General features: G+C 41.1%; 2 protein-coding genes across 51 annotated transcripts in view; one reads left to right on the top strand and one right to left on the bottom strand.

Moving 5' to 3' along the window:
• PLAGL1 (PLAG1 like zinc finger 1) overlaps window positions 1-6,806 on the top strand; it is a 124,334-nt gene extending 117,528 nt beyond the window's left edge. For all 49 annotated transcript variants that reach the window (XM_063813530.1, XM_063813525.1, XM_016956424.4 and 46 more), the window contains one exon: window positions 4,449-6,806. In XM_063813530.1, the coding sequence (XP_063669600.1) occupies window positions 4,449-5,688 (1,240 nt within the window). In that variant the 3' untranslated portion in view covers window positions 5,689-6,806. The remainder of the gene's footprint in view (window positions 1-4,448) is intronic.
• Window positions 1-18,921, bottom strand: part of ZC2HC1B (zinc finger C2HC-type containing 1B) — a 101,589-nt gene that overhangs the window by 19,222 nt on the left and 63,446 nt on the right. Inside the window, exons 7-8 of one of the 2 annotated variants that reach the window (XR_010158219.1) lie at window positions 9,380-9,464; window positions 8,844-8,970 (exon numbers count right to left, since the gene is read on the bottom strand). Coding sequence is in view for 1 of the 2 variants with exons in the window: in XM_518779.7 (XP_518779.4) it covers window positions 9,394-9,464 (71 nt within the window). In the remaining variant the exon portion in view is untranslated. Of the gene's footprint in view, window positions 1-8,765; window positions 8,971-9,379; window positions 9,465-18,921 lie in introns of those variants that run through there. The other variant, XM_518779.7, reaches the window with a different exon arrangement.

Raw genomic sequence — 18,921 nt, 5'->3', positions numbered from 1 at the left:
AAGGCACCCATGATACACCAAAGGATAAAAAGCACTGTTTTAGCAGATGAGTCTTTTAAAAAAATTACATTTAGTCTAAGTTATTTATTGAGTGCCTGTTAGGTACCTACTTCCATGAGGGAAATGAATACATTAGCTATCGTTTCTGCCGCCAGTGGATCTTTTTAATATCACAGGAAAGACTCCATGTACATGCAGTGGCTGTGCTGCACAGTACTGGGACTGGTAATGAGCATGGTGTGTGTTGTGTCTGTGCACACTCAGAGCCACACACATAGCGCGTCCACTCACACGTGCTGCTTTTGATACTTGGTTAAGGGAAATGCACCATTTGCCCTTAATTTCACGAAATAAACTTTGAAGTTTCAACTTTGACTGTTCACATACAAACGCCTGGAGAGAGCCAGGCTTTAGCAAGTGAGATTTTCCATCTGACTGGTATTACCATAGACCACATTATGAAATCTTGGAGTGACCCTGGAGGAAGGCACTTGAAAGAATTGAAAAGATGGAAATTATGCTCCTGGCCCTTAAGAATACCACTGTTATACATAATGTAATGTAATAAGTTGGTTTTAAAAATTAGCCTGCAAATGCTTACATATTTTAAAATTCAAATGTCTTCTATACATGGGCCTCCCTCTAGCTGTCACGAGTAGAAGTATTGAATGCTGATCACGTGCATGAGTTTGTTGCAGACGCTCCCTGTTTTGCATGAAGCTTCTTGCGTGTGCGTAGGGTAAGCGTCCTTACCCAAACATGAGAGCAGCGCTGGCTGCAACTGAGTCACAGTGAGGACACTAAAACTGTGGATAAAGACTGAGACACATAGAAGAGATCAATGTTTAGAAAAGAAGAATTAGTGGAGTAGAACTATTGGGATTACAGTTGACCCTTGAACAACATGAGTTTGAGCTGCGCGGGTCCGCTTATACACAAATATTTTTCAACCAAATGCAGATTGAAAGTACAGTATTTGCAGGGTGTGAAACCTGTGTATACTGAAGGCTGACTTTTCATACACATGTGGTCCACAGGGTGGACCGCAGGACCTGAGTGTATGTGTATTTGGATATGACAGGGGTAGAATCAGTACCCCGCATGTTCCGAGAAATAATTTACTATGGTAAACTGCGCTGAAAAAGAAGTCTTAAGTCATGTTTAGAAGGTAGTTGTTCTTAGCAAGGAAAAGGGAAGCTGTCAGTGTACTTTATGCAAGAACCGCCTTCCCTGCCTCAGCCCCCAGCATTTCTTGCCTCTCGCCTCTCTTGCCTGAAGCAGTGATATGGTAAAGGACTGGAAGAGTGTGAGATGGCAGGATGCTTTCGGTTTTGCTTTTAAAAAAAAAGATGATGCCTGTAATCCCAGCACTTTGGGAGGCCGAGGTGGGTGGATCATGAGGTCAACAGATCGAGATAATCCTGGCCACCATGGTGGAACCCCGTCTCTACTAAAAATACAAAAAATTAGCTGGGCGTGGTGGTACACGCCTGTAATCCCAGCTACTCGGGAGGCTGAGGTAGGAGGATCGCTTGAACCGGGGAGGCGGAGGTTGCAGTGAGCTGACATCGAGCCACTGCACTTCAGCCTGGTGACAGGGTGGGACTGCATCTCAAAAAAAGGATGATGAGGCAACAGAGGTTGAAGGAAAAAATAACTGACTTGCTTAACCAGAAAACAGAGTGTGGGTCCCACTACAGCATATAATGAAACCAGTTAGAGACAACAACAGGCAAGAAAAGATGATTTGGCAAGGTTGGAGGTCCTAATGTGAGCAGTCAACCTCTAAATAATTCTAAAATCACTGACATGATCCAGATGATACCCAAAGATGGTGGCATTGGGCACTGACTCTAGGACATACTAAAGCTGTTTTCATGGGTTATAAGGTAAGATGAAAAACTGAGGGAAAGAAACAAGTCGTTGAAGTAATTTCAGCTATAGGATGAGAATGTTCTAGATCAGGATTGTTGAGTAAGTAAGGGATAAATTAAAAGGGAAAGAAGTAGATGCCAGGCAAGGGAAAGAGTCAAGAAATTCAGAAGTGTGGGAGCTAGTGAAGTCTGAAAGGCAGTGGTCTTGCTCAAGTACTACTGGGGTGTCAGACTGTGCCCCACTTACAGGTAGTACAGGTGTAGGACAGGAAAGAGTGGGTAGGAAATAACCAGGTGCAGTCGTTAACCTGGTATTGATCTATCCATGGGTGATAAATGAAATCAAATCAGATGAAAGTCCTCTATAATGAAAGAAAAGAGAGAGGCACAAACTGACCCAAGAGCTATGGGATCCTGTTCACCAGTACTGGGCCAGAAAAAAAAAAAAAAGATTTAAATACTGAGTGTGTAAGCCAGCTCCCCCCTTCATATGTATTCTTGCGATATATATATATACATATGGATATCCTGCAGAACAACATGGCTATTTGCCCTCTAACATGCTCTAAAAACCCTTTCTCCAACCTGTGCATTTATTTAGATAGACCTAGAACGTGGAAACACCAGCACAATCTGGTTTCTCAGATGCCCATCGTATTGGTTCCTGTCCCTGCCTTACGGTACCCATCATGTTATCATTTATGTGCAAACAAGCTGTGGTGTACTGGAGGGAAGGGAAGGGATGCACACGGCAGGCCTTTTTTGTTTTTGTTTGTTTGTTTTGTGACAGAGGAAGGAGGTATGAGGTTGTACTTTATTTTTAAGAAAATGACAGTTCGATTCAGATTAGCTTTATATTTTTTGAACTGGCTTCCAGTTGGCCTCTAGGTGGGGGCCTCCACTCAACAGCTGCTACTGTAGACCCCTCACCAATTCTGGCTCCACAAAAGGGGCAGGAATAAACAGTATAGGGCAGATGTTGGCTGAAAGGTGTAATTAAGTATACTTTTGACTTAAACATACTGTCTTAAAGAGATCCTATCTCTTTTACGGAATGAGTTGTTAGAATATCTTCTGTATCTAACGTGAAAGCTCACAGGGTACAACTGCACTTAAATTGTCAGTTAGGACAAGCTTTAACCTCTCGTGACAAAACCCCTAAAGGAGGTATCTGCCCTGAGGGATATGAAGCTACAAGTTGTAATGAAGGATTCTGTTTCATAGGACATGCTAACATGTAATGCTCTGCATTTTAGTTATTAAAATGAACCTTTTTAAAGCTTAGGGATGACAAACTCAGGGTTTCCTTATACCACTGAGTTTTTAAAAGCCAGTGGTGAGTTTAGATGTTAGCAATTCAGTGGAACTATGAAAAAGATGGAATTGTGATGGCTTTCCATAACTAATTTCTGCTTCACAAATATAAAATAGCTATTTTGAAATTCCAAATTGACTAGACAGACTACGGCTTGTCCCTGAAGCCATTGTTGAAGACAAACTTACAACTCTTATTAGAAGTAGCAGCTTCATATTTAAAGAAGAAAGTCTTTTTGAATTTTGCCAATTAAATTACCAGTGACCTTTAAGAAGTAAGTCAAAGGTGGCTTAGAGGGAAAATTTGAAGTAACAGAGACAGGCAGCAGCATCAGAGATAAGAGCTGATAGTCAAGCATTGAATGAAGGAAATCAAGACAGTGGTGAGATCTCATGGCAGGCAGAGGCTGAGGCTGAAAGCAAGGCAGTGGGCTGATGTTCAGGGTCCTATTAGACACTTTTCTGAGGTTAAGGATGGACTTTTTAAGAGGCTCCTAAGAGTCACATGTCCATGGCTTGAACTTTTTGTCTCAAACAACAGAAACATAGGAACTAGGAACAATAACCTAAAACTGGGGCTTTATGTGGTTCTGGGTAGCAGACAAATTGAGTCACTTGAATTTCCAGAGTACAAAAGACCCCTTTAACCCCTTCCTGAAAAAGATTTTTCATGGTCAGGTATTTTTAAATACTTGCATACTTTGTTCAGAAATCTGTATACATTAAAAAAACATGTTCTCTTTAAGAATATTCTGGCCAGGCACAGTGACTCTTGTCTGTAATCCCAACACTTTTGGAGGCCAAGGCGGGAGGATCACTTGAGCCCAGGAGTTTGAGACCAGCATGGGTATAGTGAGACCTTGTCTCTAAAAAAAAAAAAAAAAAAAAAAAATTAGCCAGGCCTGGTGGTGTGTGCCTGTAGTTCAGCTATTTGAGAGGCTAAGGTGGGAAGATTGCTTGAGCCCAGGACGTTGAGGCTGCAGTGAGCCATGATCGTGCCACTGCACTCCAGCCTGGGCAAAAGAGTCAGATCCTGTCTCAAAAAACGTTTTATAGGTGTGAAAAATGTATTATGGCTTTAGTATTGCTTGCTTTTTTTAATTATAAAAGTTTGTATATTTGGAAAATATATGAAAGAATTTTGAAAATTATACCAAGACCCAGAGAAAACTATTAACATTTTGATATAATATTGTTGCTACACCTTTCTTCAGCTCTTAAAACAACTCTCTATTGTGAAATTTCTCCTTCTGCTCCTAGGCATATGGCTACCCATTCTCCCCAGAAATCTCACCAGTGTGCTCACTGTGAGAAGACGTTCAACCGGAAAGACCACCTGAAAAACCACCTCCAGACCCACGACCCCAACAAAATGGCCTTTGGGTGTGAGGAGTGTGGGAAGAAGTACAACACCATGCTGGGCTATAAGAGGCACCTGGCCCTCCATGCGGCCAGCAGTGGGGACCTCACCTGTGGGGTCTGTGCCCTGGAGCTAGGGAGCACCGAGGTGCTACTGGATCACCTCAAAGCCCATGCGGAAGAGAAGCCCCCTAGCGGAACCAAGGAAAAGAAGCACCAGTGCGACCACTGTGAAAGATGCTTCTACACCCGGAAGGATGTGCGACGCCACCTGGTGGTCCACACAGGATGCAAGGACTTCCTGTGCCAGTTCTGTGCCCAGAGATTTGGGCGCAAGGATCACCTCACCCGGCATACCAAGAAGACCCACTCACAGGAGCTGATGAAAGAGAGCTTGCAGACCGGAGACCTTCTGAGCACCTTCCACACCATCTCGCCTTCATTCCAACTGAAGGCTGCTGCCTTGCCTCCTTTCCCTTTAGGAGCTTCTGCCCAGAACGGGCTTGCAAGTAGCTTGCCAGCTGAGGTCCATAGCCTCACCCTCAGTCCCCCAGAACAAGTCGCCCAGCCTATGCAGCCGCTGCCAGAGTCCCTGGCCTCCCTCCACCCCTCGGTATCCCCTGGCTCTCCTCCGCCACCCCTTCCCAATCACAAGTACAACACCACTTCTACCTCATACTCCCCACTTGCAAGCCTGCCCCTCAAAGCAGATACTAAAGGTTTTTGCAATATCAGTTTGTTTGAGGACTTGCCTCTGCAAGAGCCTGAGTCACCTCAAAAGCTCAACCCAGGTTTTGATCTGGCTAAGGGAAATGCTGGTAAAGTAAACCTGCCCAAGGAGCTGCCTGCAGATGCTGTGAACCTAACAATACCTGCCTCTCTGGACCTGTCCCCCCTGTTGGGCTTCTGGCAGCTGCCCCCTCCTGCTACCCAAAATACCTTTGGGAATAGCACTCTTGCCCTGGGGCCTGGGGAATCTCTGCCCCACAGGTTAAGCTGTCTGGGGCAGCAGCAGCAAGAACCCCCACTTGCCATGGGCACTGTGAGCCTGGGCCAGCTCCCCCTGCCCCCCATCCCTCATGTGTTCTCAGCTGGCACTGGCTCTGCCATCCTGCCTCATTTCCATCATGCATTCAGATAATTGATTTTTAAAGTGTATTTTTCGTATTCTGGAAGATGTTTTAAGAAGCATTTTAAATGTCAGTTACAATATGAGAAAGATTTGGAAAACGAGACTGGGACTATGGCTTATTCAGTGATGACCGGCTTGAGATAAGAGAATTCTCGAACTGCATGTATTGTGCCAATCTGTCCTGAGTGTTCATGCTTTGTACCAAATTTAATGAACGCGTGTTCTGTAATCAAACTGCAAATATTGTCATAACCAACATCCAAAATGACGGCTGCTATATATAAGTGTTTGTCATATGGAATTTAATCGTAAGCCATGATCATAATGTTAACTAAATAACTTTATGTGGCACTGCCTAGTAAGGGAACTATGGAAAGGTTTGGATTTCTCCAAATCTGGGAGAATTTTCAAAATAAGAAAATAACCTTTATATGATGTACTATGACTAGGCTGTGTATTTCTTTTCAGGGATTTTTCTACCTTCAGGGTTGGATGTAGTTTAGTTACTATTACCATAGCCAACCTGTAGTTTTACATATACATTTTCTTGTGGAGCAATAGAGTTCTCCATTTTACAGAAGCATTTTAAATGTAGTTTGAATATTTTCCACAAGATGCTGCAATGTGAGTTATCACTTCATTTATCTTAAAGAAAGACTAAACTGGTTGTCAGTTACATCTGACAGAAAAAAAAAAAAAAATCACTGTGTAACCAGGTTAAGTGGTAAAATAATCCAGGCGTCAGTCAAAGGCATTTTGCTGACTTTAATATTGATTATATTTTTAACAGGAATTTAAGAAAATATTACTGGAATTAAAAATATATATTAAACAAGAATTTTCTTTGCTCTGTCTAGCTTAAACTACTACTCAAGCTGCTTAAGTTCTTAAGTATTGTTTGTAATCACCAATAAATAAGTGCATTTGTAATTCATCAGTCATTATTAGCTTTTATTAAAAGAAGATTACGTTTTACAATGTAACTATAATCTCTTGAATTTGGTATCTTATTAATGAGTTTTAAAGATGTAAAACCTAACCTTTTTTAAAGCTCCATTGTCTTATGTTTTTAGAGGCTTTTCCGTAAACATATATCTTACATATAATAAACTTTTCAAATCTTGCAATTTGGCTTGATTAATTTTTCATACAGCTCTACCTGTGTCAACATGAACTACGTACACTCAGATCAAGACAGAAAACACTTCCGGCTCCACCTGGCTCCCTCATGCCCCCTCCTGGTCATTACTTCCCCCACAGAAACCACTGTTTTGACCTCTACTGAGCATCTATTAGAAACTTCACTTTTTTTGAGTAAAATAATTATGACTTAAGATGGAAGCTTGTATGCGTCCATTCAATTCACAGCACTAAGATCTTATTATTTCTAAAAATGCAATATTTAAATCATTCTATAATGTGACATAATTTATTTCTAATGTATAGATCAGAATACTATCCACCAGAGTTTAGTCTAACCTGGGCTACCATGATCCACTTTTACAACGGTGTTTACCATTAATTTCTAGCCAAATTAGAAATAAATGTACTTATTTCTTATTGGGATTTTCTCAACGTATTATGCCCCTTAAATCTGACAGGACTATTTCTGTTTGTTTTACTGCTAAATAGGGTGGGGATACGTAGAGAAAGGGAAGACGAGTTTGTCTGTCTATCCAAGAAGCCTATTGGTCAAATGTGAGAAAACCTGACCCACTCACAGTCCTTAACAATGATGCTGATGACCACTTAAGGGGCAAACAGCTACCCAGGATTGGAACTGAGAAGGAAATTTAATCTATGAGACCCAGCTGCCAGACAGACCTGGGTCTTTAAACTACAATGAAACCCGCGGGGAGGAAATGAGACAAAGTGATGTAAGTTATTCCGTTAGTAGGAGTCCACTGCTTGGGGACGTTTAAGTCAGTTCCCATATCCCCTCTTTGTTCTCAGAGGGAAAGCAATCTCCCAGAGCAAAAGGGGAAAGAGGAGTAACTCATCTCAGCTAAAACCTCCTGATATCCATTTATAGAAGCTTCCACAGATACTTTTACATGGCTTACTACTGTCTCCTGTGAGTTCCACAACACATACTTGATTTTCCTGAACACAGAACATAACATTTTGAGTTTAGTCCCCAAAAATACAGATCATAAGAATTTCAGATATTCCGCATTACAAGTCGGGGTAGGCTGGGATTCTCCTACTTAAATTTGGACAGAAAGAAATGGTTTAATTGTTCTAATTAAAATTTTACGAGGTTAAGAAAAAGTTCTTGGATTTAAAATTATGAATTAAGTATAACTGACTCTACAAAAAGAGGTCTATTGACCCTTAAGATTGCAAAGAGGCTGGGCACAGTGGCTCATGCCAGTAATCCCAGCACTTTGGGAGGCCAAGGCAGGCAGATGGCTTGAGCTCAAGAGTTCAAGACTAGCCTGGCCAATAGTGAAACCCCATCTCCACAAAAAATATAAAAAATTAGCCGGTTGTGGTGGCGCAAGCCTGTGGTCCCAGCTACCCGGGAGGCTGAGGTGGGAGGTACTGCTTGAGCCAAGATCGCACCACTGCAGCCTGGGTGACAGAGTGAGATCTTGTGTCCAAAAAAAAAAAAAGACTGCAAAGGGAAGAGTCACTTCTCAACAGAGCTCTGTATAAATCAGTGCTAAAGAAATGATTAGATAGCTTCTGATTTGGCCATGATAAATAAATGGCTTGAGGCCACTGAGAACATTCTTCCCACAGGATGGAAGATTCTGGTAATCTTTTCTCTTCCACTTCAGTGTTTCCTCCCAGATATGGTCTGTGTGACTGGTATGTGTCAGACACTTCTACACAGTATATACATAAACATTTAAAATAAATATAATAGCTATAATTTAATACTTACTAGATACCAATATCAAAACTGAGATTTCACAGCTAGTATATAAAATGAAGCCAGTTAAAGAAAGATTTTCCTAGTAAGTAAATAATGTTAGTATTCCAATTACTAGTCTACTAAAAAGGTTCTAATATCAAAGCAACATTGTCTTTAAAAACCCATCAAATGTCCAATTAAACTTCAAGTGAATTTGAATCATGCATTATACAGGTTGATGTGTTTAATGCTTTTGTTTTGAAAACTTCAAAGGGAGTAAATAAAAATTTGAAGCAAGTTTTACTTGTTCTAAGTGATGCTTCAAGAAGAATCAAGGGTGTAAAAACAGACATCACATCTACCGTTCCTTCCCCTTAGGTGGCATTCTCGGGTACGCAACCATCCAGGCTGATGGGTTTCAGGGAGGCAGTCTGAAAGCAGAAAGAAGAGGCATTTACTTTAGAATGTCCTTGTTTCCACATTGAGAGTGCTAAATAACATAGGCCTCTTCAGACTTTTAATTATTTTACAAACAATTCACACCCTCAGGGAACTATTCTTTGTGAGGGTAAGGTGCTTAGAAAAAGGGAAAAGGCAGTAACCTTTCAGGTCAAAAGTGAGGGATCATTCCCCTTTCCTATTAAGTCATGAATCAAAAACTGAATATCCTCTTTAAACTGTACGTTTAACAGCAGAGTCAGTTTCAAGAGCATACATTTTGTTAACCCAACTTGGAGTTTGTCCAGATGTCTCTTCAGTTTGCCTACTATGCATCCATTCTCTTAAAAGTCATTAACTGGTCAGCAACAGCTGGATTAGAGGTGATTTTTTTTTTCTTACCTGGCTTCTAGGAGTTAATCTTTTTTAGAAGATTTACTAAATCCTTGTCTGAGTTTTGCTCCAGAAGCAGGGTCCATAGCTAATCCTTTGCAAACATAAACAGATTTGTTATTATGTCAAAGCAGAACATTACCAAGAAAAAAAGACATGATTGTGAAATCCCCACATGGGTTCAAAAGTTTCTATTCTTCCTTTTTTTTTGGTGGGAGGTGGGGGAGTGTTGTGGGGAGGGCAATGAGGGTGGGGTAGCTATAGACAAATAACCAAATAAGGAAAACAGGGGCTACCTCAGGTGCCTTCTTTCCTCTGCCCCTAACCTCTGTTTATTCATGGACTTTGGACTGCACCTCAAGTGACCCACCCTTTATACACTAGGACTTTCGACATCCCCTCCGCTATTGCCCCAGCTTTCAAAATGGACCCTGATATTTTGGATCTTCAAATTCTTTGCTAGCTCTCACATGAGAAGACTTTGCTAAGCCTTACGGAAGCATAAGCTGCCTTCCCTGCTTGGGGTTATCTACGTGACAATGGATTCATTCCACAAACAGTATTCTTTTCCCTTGAGCCCAGCAGCGTTGTTAGGTATGGAGATACACAAGTTTATGGATATGGGCACACCACACCATGGCTTAGTTTTGACCACATCGTAGGGGACAGGATTCTCAGAGGTTCTTTTTTTTGTTAAAAAATAAAAAAGGAACAAGTCCCCTCTGTCCTAAGAAGCCTCCTTTCTACTCAGTGTTTTATGAAGGAGCAATAACAAGGAAATTGTGAATCAAACTCTCAAAGGACATAGGAATAGAAAGAGCTTTCAGGTTAGTTTTACTGAAACATAAACTGGTTTTACTTCTGCCAAAGAATCCACAACTGACACTTTGATGCTCAACAGGTTTGCTACACAACTAAATTAGGTAAAGAATGGAATGCTAGTGCAGGTAAAATGCTTAACTTGATAAAAATCCACTGGCTCCAGAAGTAAAGTAGAGCCCACACCAGCAAAGCTGTACAAATGCAATCCACTACTAAATATACAAAGCAATGCAGGTCTAGATCCCAGAACTACGTGCTCATAGTGACATTAGTCTCTGTACGAAGATCTCAGAGAAGCAGCTTCTTGGCAGTACCTTCCAGTATATCCATCATTCATATAACAAAAGCCTCCAGAAAACAGCCACCAGTACATATTTGCTGACTAGTCTATACACTCATTCCCCATCTGAACATTAGAATCTTTTAGGAATGCGAGAAGAGCCACTTCTTTTTCTAAAATAATTTCCGAATATGTACCAATAGCCTTAATATTTATATTTTTGGACCCATTTTTCCTAAAACGTACAAAGCTCTGCTCCTTCCTATTAAATAGCTTGCCCATGTTGCTTAACCTCTCTGTGCTTTCCTCGTCTGTAAAATAGAGATATGAATAGTACATCGACCTCCTCACGCTATTGTGAGAATTAAATGAGTTCATATGCCAGTTGCTTAACTGGCACGGTAACTTCACTTAATACCAGGTGCTCTTTTTGTATTAGAAGTTTTCCTGTGCATGCTATGTCTTCTCATAAGACTCTGGGATCAATAAGGCTGTTGACTTGTACACACATGTATCTCCTCTGGTATGAATTTTAAAACTGTTATATGTGGGAGGTACAAGGTACTAAATGCTTATTTTACTCAAGAGAGTTGAAGGATGAAAGCCCGAGTTTTAGGAGGCTAACTGCTATCTAGACGAAAGACAACAACTAGATTTATAATATATGATACCATAAGTAGATATTATTTAAAAAAGAAGACAGGGGCAGTGGCTCACACCTGTAATGCCAATACTTTGAGAGGCCAAGGCAGGAGGATTGCTTGAGCCTAGGAGTTCAAGACCAGTCTGGGAAACATAATACCTCACCTCTACAAATAAAAAAAATTATCTGGGTATGGTGGTACATGCCTGTCATCCCATATACTCAGGAGGCTGAGGTGAGAGGGTCACTTGTACCCAGGAAGTCAAGGCTGTAGAGAGCTTTGATCAAGCTACTGCACTACAGCCTGGGCGACAGAGAGATCCTGTCTCAAAAAAAAAAAAAAAAAAAAAAAAAAGAGTGATACCAAGTGGCCTAAACTACTGATTGTCAATCTGAATATATTAATAGCAATAACAAAAAACCCAACAACAACAATTTTTAAAGACCTTTATTTTTATATAGCATTGTATAATGAAAAGAAAAAAAAAGACCCTTATGAGCTGCCCTGACCCCTGCCACAGAAACCCATGCAAACCCTCATTGGGCCTGAGGACAGGGCCACCCACCCTGCTGGCACCAACGGACACTGACTGGGAGCCTGGAGATTGAGCAGCCCTGACCATCACAGCCTGTGCTTGTGCCCACCATTGGGAAGCTGATGACAGGCTTGACCCATGTGGTGTCATGCCCACCAGTGCTTCTGTGCATTGTTGGGGCCTGGGGATCAACTCACCCTGCCTGTGGTCAGCTTCTACCCACTCCTACCAGGTGCCTGAGGGTGAGTCTGCTCAGCCTATTGGTACCTGCATACATCATCCATGGACTTGGAGATTGACCCACCCTGCCCACCACCACCAGCATCTGCAGCGTCCACATACTCCTCCTAGGGGACTAAGGATGGGGCCGCCCAGCTCACTACTGCCACCACTAGTACCCTATGGATGCTGCCTAGGAGCCAGAGGGTTGGTCTACCACCATCAATGTTATTGGCAACCCCATGCATGCCACCCAGGAACCTGAAAAGCCACCCACCATCGCCACTGCTGGCACCTGAGCAAGCCATCTGGAGGTCCAAAGATTGGTCTGCCTGGACCTGCTAACACCAGTGCCCATGTATGCTACCTGGGGGCCCAAGGACAGGCAGGCTCAGTCTACTGCTGCCACCACTGAGGCCTGAAGACCAGCCCACCTTGTGTCCCCATCCCCAGCAAAGCCTCACCACAGCTTCCAATAACAACTGCAGTTTAAGTCACTAAGGAATTCATAGACACCACTGATAGTAATTACAGCCAAAAAATCATGGACACGCAATTACTGTATGCTCCAGTATCAAAGCTAAAGTGCCCTACCCAACTATCACTATAGATACATATGTAGGAAGAAGTCTTTCCTATGAAGGCCAATTCAAAAATTGGAAGAAGTGACTGTTACACCAGATGCAGAGATATTGGCATAAGAACACAAGAAACATAAAAATGCAAGAAAATGTGACTCCTCCAAAGGAATACAATTCTCCAGCAACAGATTGCAACAAAAAAATTGATGAAATGCCAGAAAAGGAATTCAAAATCATAATATTAAAAAAGCATATTGAAAGAGAGGGAAGATGGCAGATAGGGGACAGGGCTGATATGTAGCTCCCACTTGGATGGACAGAACAGCATGTGGACACTCACTCTGTGGTCGTTTGCTGCAGGAACAACTGCAGGAGCATACCAGGAAAAACAAAAGAAATCACAGATCCTTTGAAAGAAGTGGCAGGCTATTGCAAATTCTGCAAGACAGGTGAAAATTCATAAGTTCCCAAAGTCTGAGAGGGGAAACATCTGCTTCCAAGCACACGTCCCCACTGAGGAACCTGAAAAATCCAGATTATGGGAGAAGAATTTAGCCTTACCTAGAGCTGAAATTGATTTGCTGTGAAATGTAAAAGTAGAAGCAGCAGTGGGACAAGCCTTGTAGGCAGTCCCATTCTCCAGCTCAAGCCCAGGGAAGCCATCCCTGACTCTATCTCACAAGGGCCCTCGGGGAAGGCAACTGGCAGAATTTGAGAGGGGTCACAGGGTGGAAGAAGCTTCCAACTGAACTTTGTAATAATTTTGACTGGGTGCAAACCCTCTTGAGAAGAATCTGGGGGCAAACAGGAACTGTTGCAGAAAGCACAGTGGAGATGCGGCTGACAGTGTGGCAGATTGGCAAAGGTGTGGCCTGAAAGCAGTGCTTGCTTCCTCAGTGGGGAAACTTAGAGCCTGGGACTAGATCTGAGTCCCAGGCTGCAGGCTGCCTAGAGATAAACTTGGCACGGTTAGCAGGGCACGGTGGGAGTGAGACTGGCCTTGCCAACTGTGTGGGAGCTGGGTGAGGCCTGTTGCTACCAGCTTTCCCCCACTTCCCTGGTGACAGAGGCAGCCATAATTCCCTCTGGAACATAACTCCATTGGCCCAAGAACCATCCCCTGATCTCCCCACAGTGGCCACAGCAACCCCCACCCAAGGAGAGTCTGAGCTCAAACCTACCTAATCCTGCCTGCACCTGATAGTATTTCTCTACCCGGTCCAATAGTGAATCACAAAAGACATAAACTCTTGGGAGCTTTATGATCCCATCCATCACCTGAGAAGCCTGAATACTTGTCCTGGCCAAATTAGAGCAAGCTTATATCCCCCTCTACTATTGCAGCTGGCACACTCTCAAAAGCACCACCTCCTGGCTCAAGGTTAACCAACTCAGAACATTATAGCAACTCATAACAGAACAACCCTGCTCTAATGAAGGAAAAAACAGCAGCTAATTCCACTGCCTGCAACATCCTGGCTAACCAGTGGTCCCGAGTCTGTCCACATGACAACTTCGCTGCTAGCATAACCAGCATTCAAGAAAGACAACACAGTAAACATATTTACAACCAAGGACTCTCACAGAGTCTACCTGACTCCCCTGCCACCTCCATCAGAACAGGTGCTGGTATCCACGGCTGGTAGACCCGAAGACAAATTGCATCACAGGACTCGGCAGACATTCCCCAGAACCAGCCAATAGCCTGGTAGCCCTGCTGAGTGGCTAGACCTAGAATAGCAAGAACAATCACCACAATCTGGCTCCTAGGGAAAGGGGGAGGGTACCACATCAAGGGTTCACCCTGTGGGACAAAAGAATCTGAACAGCTGCCCTTGAGTTCCAGATTTTTCCACTGAAATAGTGTATCCAAATGAGAAAAAAATCAGAAAAGCAATTCTGGCAATATGACAAAACAAGGTTCTATAACACCCCCAAAAGACCACACCAGCTCCCCAGCAATGGATCCAAACCAAGAAGAAATCTCTGAACTGCCAGATAAAGAATTCAGAAGGCTGATTATTAAGCTACTCAAGGAGATACCAGAGAAAGGTAAAAGCCATCTTAAATAAATTTCAAAGATAATACAGGATATGGAGGAAAAATGCTTCAGAGAAACAGATATCATAAAGAAAAAACAATCACAACTTCTGGAAATGAAAGACACACTTAGAGAAATACAAAATGCACTGGAAAGTTTCCACAATAGAATCAAACAAGTAGAAGAAAGAACTTTAGAGCTTAAAGAAAAGGCTTTCAAAGTAACCCAATGAGACAAAGACAAAGAAAAAACATTTCTTTTAAATGATCAAAGCCTCCAAGAAGTTTGAGATTATGTTAAACAGCCAAACCTAAAATAATTGGTGTTCCTGGCGAAGAAGAGAAATCTTCTTGGAAGACATATTTGTGATGATAATTGAGGAAAACTTCCCTGAGCTCACTAGAGATCTAGACATCTAAATATGAAGTTCAAAGAGGCTAGGTGCAGTAGCTCACATCTGTAATCCCAGCACTTTGGGAGGCCAAGGTGTGAGGATCACCTGAGGTCAGGAGTTCGAGACCAGCCTGGCTAACATGGTGAAACACTGTTTCTACTAAAAATACTAAAAATTAGCTGGGTGTGGTGGTGCACACCTGTAGTGCCTGTAATCCTAGCTACTTGGGAGGCTGAAGCAGGAGAATCGCTTGAACCTGGGAGGTGGAGGTTGCAGTGAGCTGAGATCACGCCATTGCACTCCAGCTTTGGTCAACAAAAGTGAAACTCCGTTAAAAAAAAAAAAAAAGAAGAAGAAGAAGTTCAAAGAACACCTTGGAAATTCATCACAAAAAATAATCACCTAGGCAAACAGTCATCAGGTTATCAAAAGTCAAGACAAAGGAAAGAATCTTAAGAGCTCTGAGGCAAAAGCATCAGGTAACCTATAAAGGAAAAGATATCAGATTAACAACAGATTTTTCAGCAGAAACCCTATAAACCAGATGGGATTGGGGTATTATCTTTTGCCTCCTCAAACAAAATAATTGCCAGCCAAGACTTCTGTGTCCAGCAAAACTAAGCATCATAAATGAAGGAGAGATAAAGTCTTTTTCAGACAAACAAATGCTGAGAGAATTCACCACTACCATGCCAGCACTACAAGAACTGCTAAAAGGAGCTTTAAACCTTAAAACCTCCAAATACACCAAAATAGAACCTCTTTAAAGCATAAATCTCACAGGGCCTATAAAACAATAATGAAATGAAAAAAGCAAAACAAACAACAACAAAAAACCCACAAGGTATTTGGGCAACATCTAGCATGAAGAATAAAACAGTACCTGACATCTCAATAATAATGCTGAATGTAAATGGCCTAAATGCTTCACCTAAAAGGTAAAGAATGGCAGAATGGACAAAAATCCACCGATGAAGTATCTGTTGTCTTCAAGAGACTCAGCTAATGCATAAAGACTCACATAGACTTAAGGTAAAGGAGTGGAAAAAGATATTCCATGCAAATGGAAACCAAAAGCAAGCAGGAGTAGCTATTCTCATATCAAACAAAACAGACTTTAAAACAAGAACAGTTAAAAAAGACAAAGAGAGACATTATATAATTATACAAGGACCAGTCCAATGGAAAATACCACAATCCTAAGAAAAGAGATGCATTACACTAATAGTGGGGACTTCAGCACTCTACTGACAGCACCAAACAGATCATCAAGACAGAAAAATCAACAGAGAAGCACTGGACTTAATCACTGTAGACCAAATGGACCTTACAGACATTTACAGAATATTCTACCCAATAACTGCAGAATATACATTATTCTCATCAGTGCATGGAACATTCTCCAAGATAGACAACATGTTATGCAACAAAATAAGCCTCAGTACATTTTAGAAATTGAAATCATATCAAGTATCTTCTGAGACCACAGTGGAATAAAACTATAAAGTGATTCCAAAAGAAACTCTCAAAACTGGCTGGGCGCGGTGGCTCACGCTTGTAATCCCAGCACTTTGGGAGGCCGAGGCAGGCAGATCACAAGGTCAGGAGATCGAGACCATGGTGAAATCCTGTCTCTACTAAAAATATAAAAAAAATTAGCCGGGCGTGGTGGCGGGCGCCTGTAGTCCCAGCTACTCGGAGAGGCTGAGGCAGGAGAATGGCGTGAACCCAGGAGGCGGAGCTTGCAGTGAGCTGAGATCGCACCATTGCACTCCAGCCTGGGCGACAGAGTGAGACTCCGTCTCAGGAAAAAAAAAAAAAAAAAAAAAAAGAAACTCTCAAAACTATACAAATACATGAAAGTTAAACAACCTGCTCCTGAATGATTTTTGGGTCAATGACAAAAGACAAAAATTTACATTTTTGAAACAAAAGGAAACAGAGACACAACATATCAAAACCTTTGACAAACAGCAAAAGCAGTATTAGCATTAAACACCTACATTAAAAAAAGAAAGATCCTGAATTAACATCATAATGTTACACATCAAGAAACAAAAGAAACAAACCAAACCCAAAGCTAGCAGAAGAAAAGAAATGACAAAGCTCAGAGCAGAACTAAATGAACTTGAGACCAAAAACACAATACAAAAGATCAACAAAACAAAAAGTTGTTCATTTGAAGAAATAAACAAGATTGGTAGACCACTAGGTCAACTAACCTAGGAAGGAAGAAAGAAGATTCAAATAAGCACAATCAGAAAAGAAAAAGGAGACATTACAACTGATACTACAGAAATGCAAAAGATCATCAGAGACTACTATGACTATTTATATGCTCACAAACTGGAAAACTTAGAGGAAGGGGATAAATTTGTGGAATCTATACAACCTCCCAAGATTGAACCAGGAAGAAATAGAAATCCTGAGCAGAACAATAATAAGTAGTGAGATATGATTAGTGATTTAAAAATATCTCCCCCAAATAATAACAACAACAACAACAACAAAAGAGCCCAGGAGCAGACAGATTCACAGCCAAATTTTATCAGACATAAAAGAAGTGCTACCAATCCAACTGAAACTGTCCCAAAACACTGAAGAGGAGGGACTCTTCCCTAATTCTACAAAGTATCACTTTGCTACCAACATCAGTAGAGAACACAACAAAAAAAGAAAATTACAGACTAATACCTTTCATGAACATAGGTGCAAAAATCCTTAACAAAATACAAGCAAACAAAATCATACAGCACATCAAAAAGATAATACAATATGATCAAGTGGGTTTTGCAAGGGATGCAAGGTTGGTACAACATATGCATATCAATAAATGTGATTCATCACACCAAGTGAATGAAAAACAAAAACCATATTATCATCTCAATAGATTAGAAAAAGCATTTGATAAAATTGACCATCCTATCATGATGCCCTCAACAAACAAGGCATAGAAGGAACATACCTCAAAACAATAAAAGCCATGTATAACAAACCCACAGCCAATAACACACTGGGAAAAAGTTGAAAGAATTTCCCTTAAGAACTAGAACAAGACAAGTATGTCCATGTTCACCACTGCTATTCAGCACAGTACAGGAGGTCCTAGCCAGAGCAATCAGGCAAGAGAAAAAAATAAAAGCCATCAAAATGGGAAAAGAGGAAGTCAGATTATCTTTGTTTGCTGATGAAATGATCTTATATCTAGAAAACCCTAAAGACTCCTCTCCAAAAGACTGCTAGATTTGATAAATGAATTCAGTAAAGTTCCAGGATACAAAATCGACAAAAATCAGTAGCATTTCTATACAGCAATAATAATCATGCTAAGAACCAAATCAAAAGTCAATCCCATTTCCAATAGTTAAAAAAAAAAATAACAACAACAAAAAAAACCCTAGGAATACATTTAAACAAGGAGTGATAGATGTCTACAAGGAAAACTACAAAATACTGATGAAAGAGAGTTAAGAGGACACAAATAAATGGAAAAACATTCCATTCTCACAGATTAGAAGAATCAATGTTGTTAAAATGACCACATTGCCCAAAGCAATCTACAGACTTAACAGAATTCCTGTCAAAATAGCAATGACATTTTTCACAGAATTAGAAAAAAAAAATCCTAAAATTCATATGGAACTGAAAAGAACCCAAATAGCAAAAGCAGGCATCACATTTCCTAACTCCACATTATACTATAAGTCTATAGTAATCAAACAGCATGGTACTGGTATAAACATAGACATATAGATCAACAGAACAGAATAGAAGACCCAGAAATAAAGCCACATACCTATAGCCAACTGATATTTGACAAAGTTGACAAAAACATACATCAGAGAAAGGACACCCTACTCAATAAACGGTGCTGGGAAAATTGTATAGCCACATGCAAAAGAATGAACTGGATTTATCTGTCATCATATACAAAAATTAAGATGACTTAAAGACTGAAATGTATGATGCGAAACTAAAAATTCTAGAAGAAAACCTAGGAACAACTCTTCTGGACATTGGCCTACACAAAGAATT

Source organism: Pan troglodytes, chromosome 5 (genome assembly GCF_028858775.2).
Source record: "Pan troglodytes isolate AG18354 chromosome 5, NHGRI_mPanTro3-v2.0_pri, whole genome shotgun sequence".
NCBI classification, from domain to species: Eukaryota; Metazoa; Chordata; class Mammalia; order Primates; family Hominidae; genus Pan; species Pan troglodytes.
The sequence above is the reverse complement of the archived record's forward strand: the minus strand, read 5'-3'. Positions and strand labels throughout refer to the sequence as shown.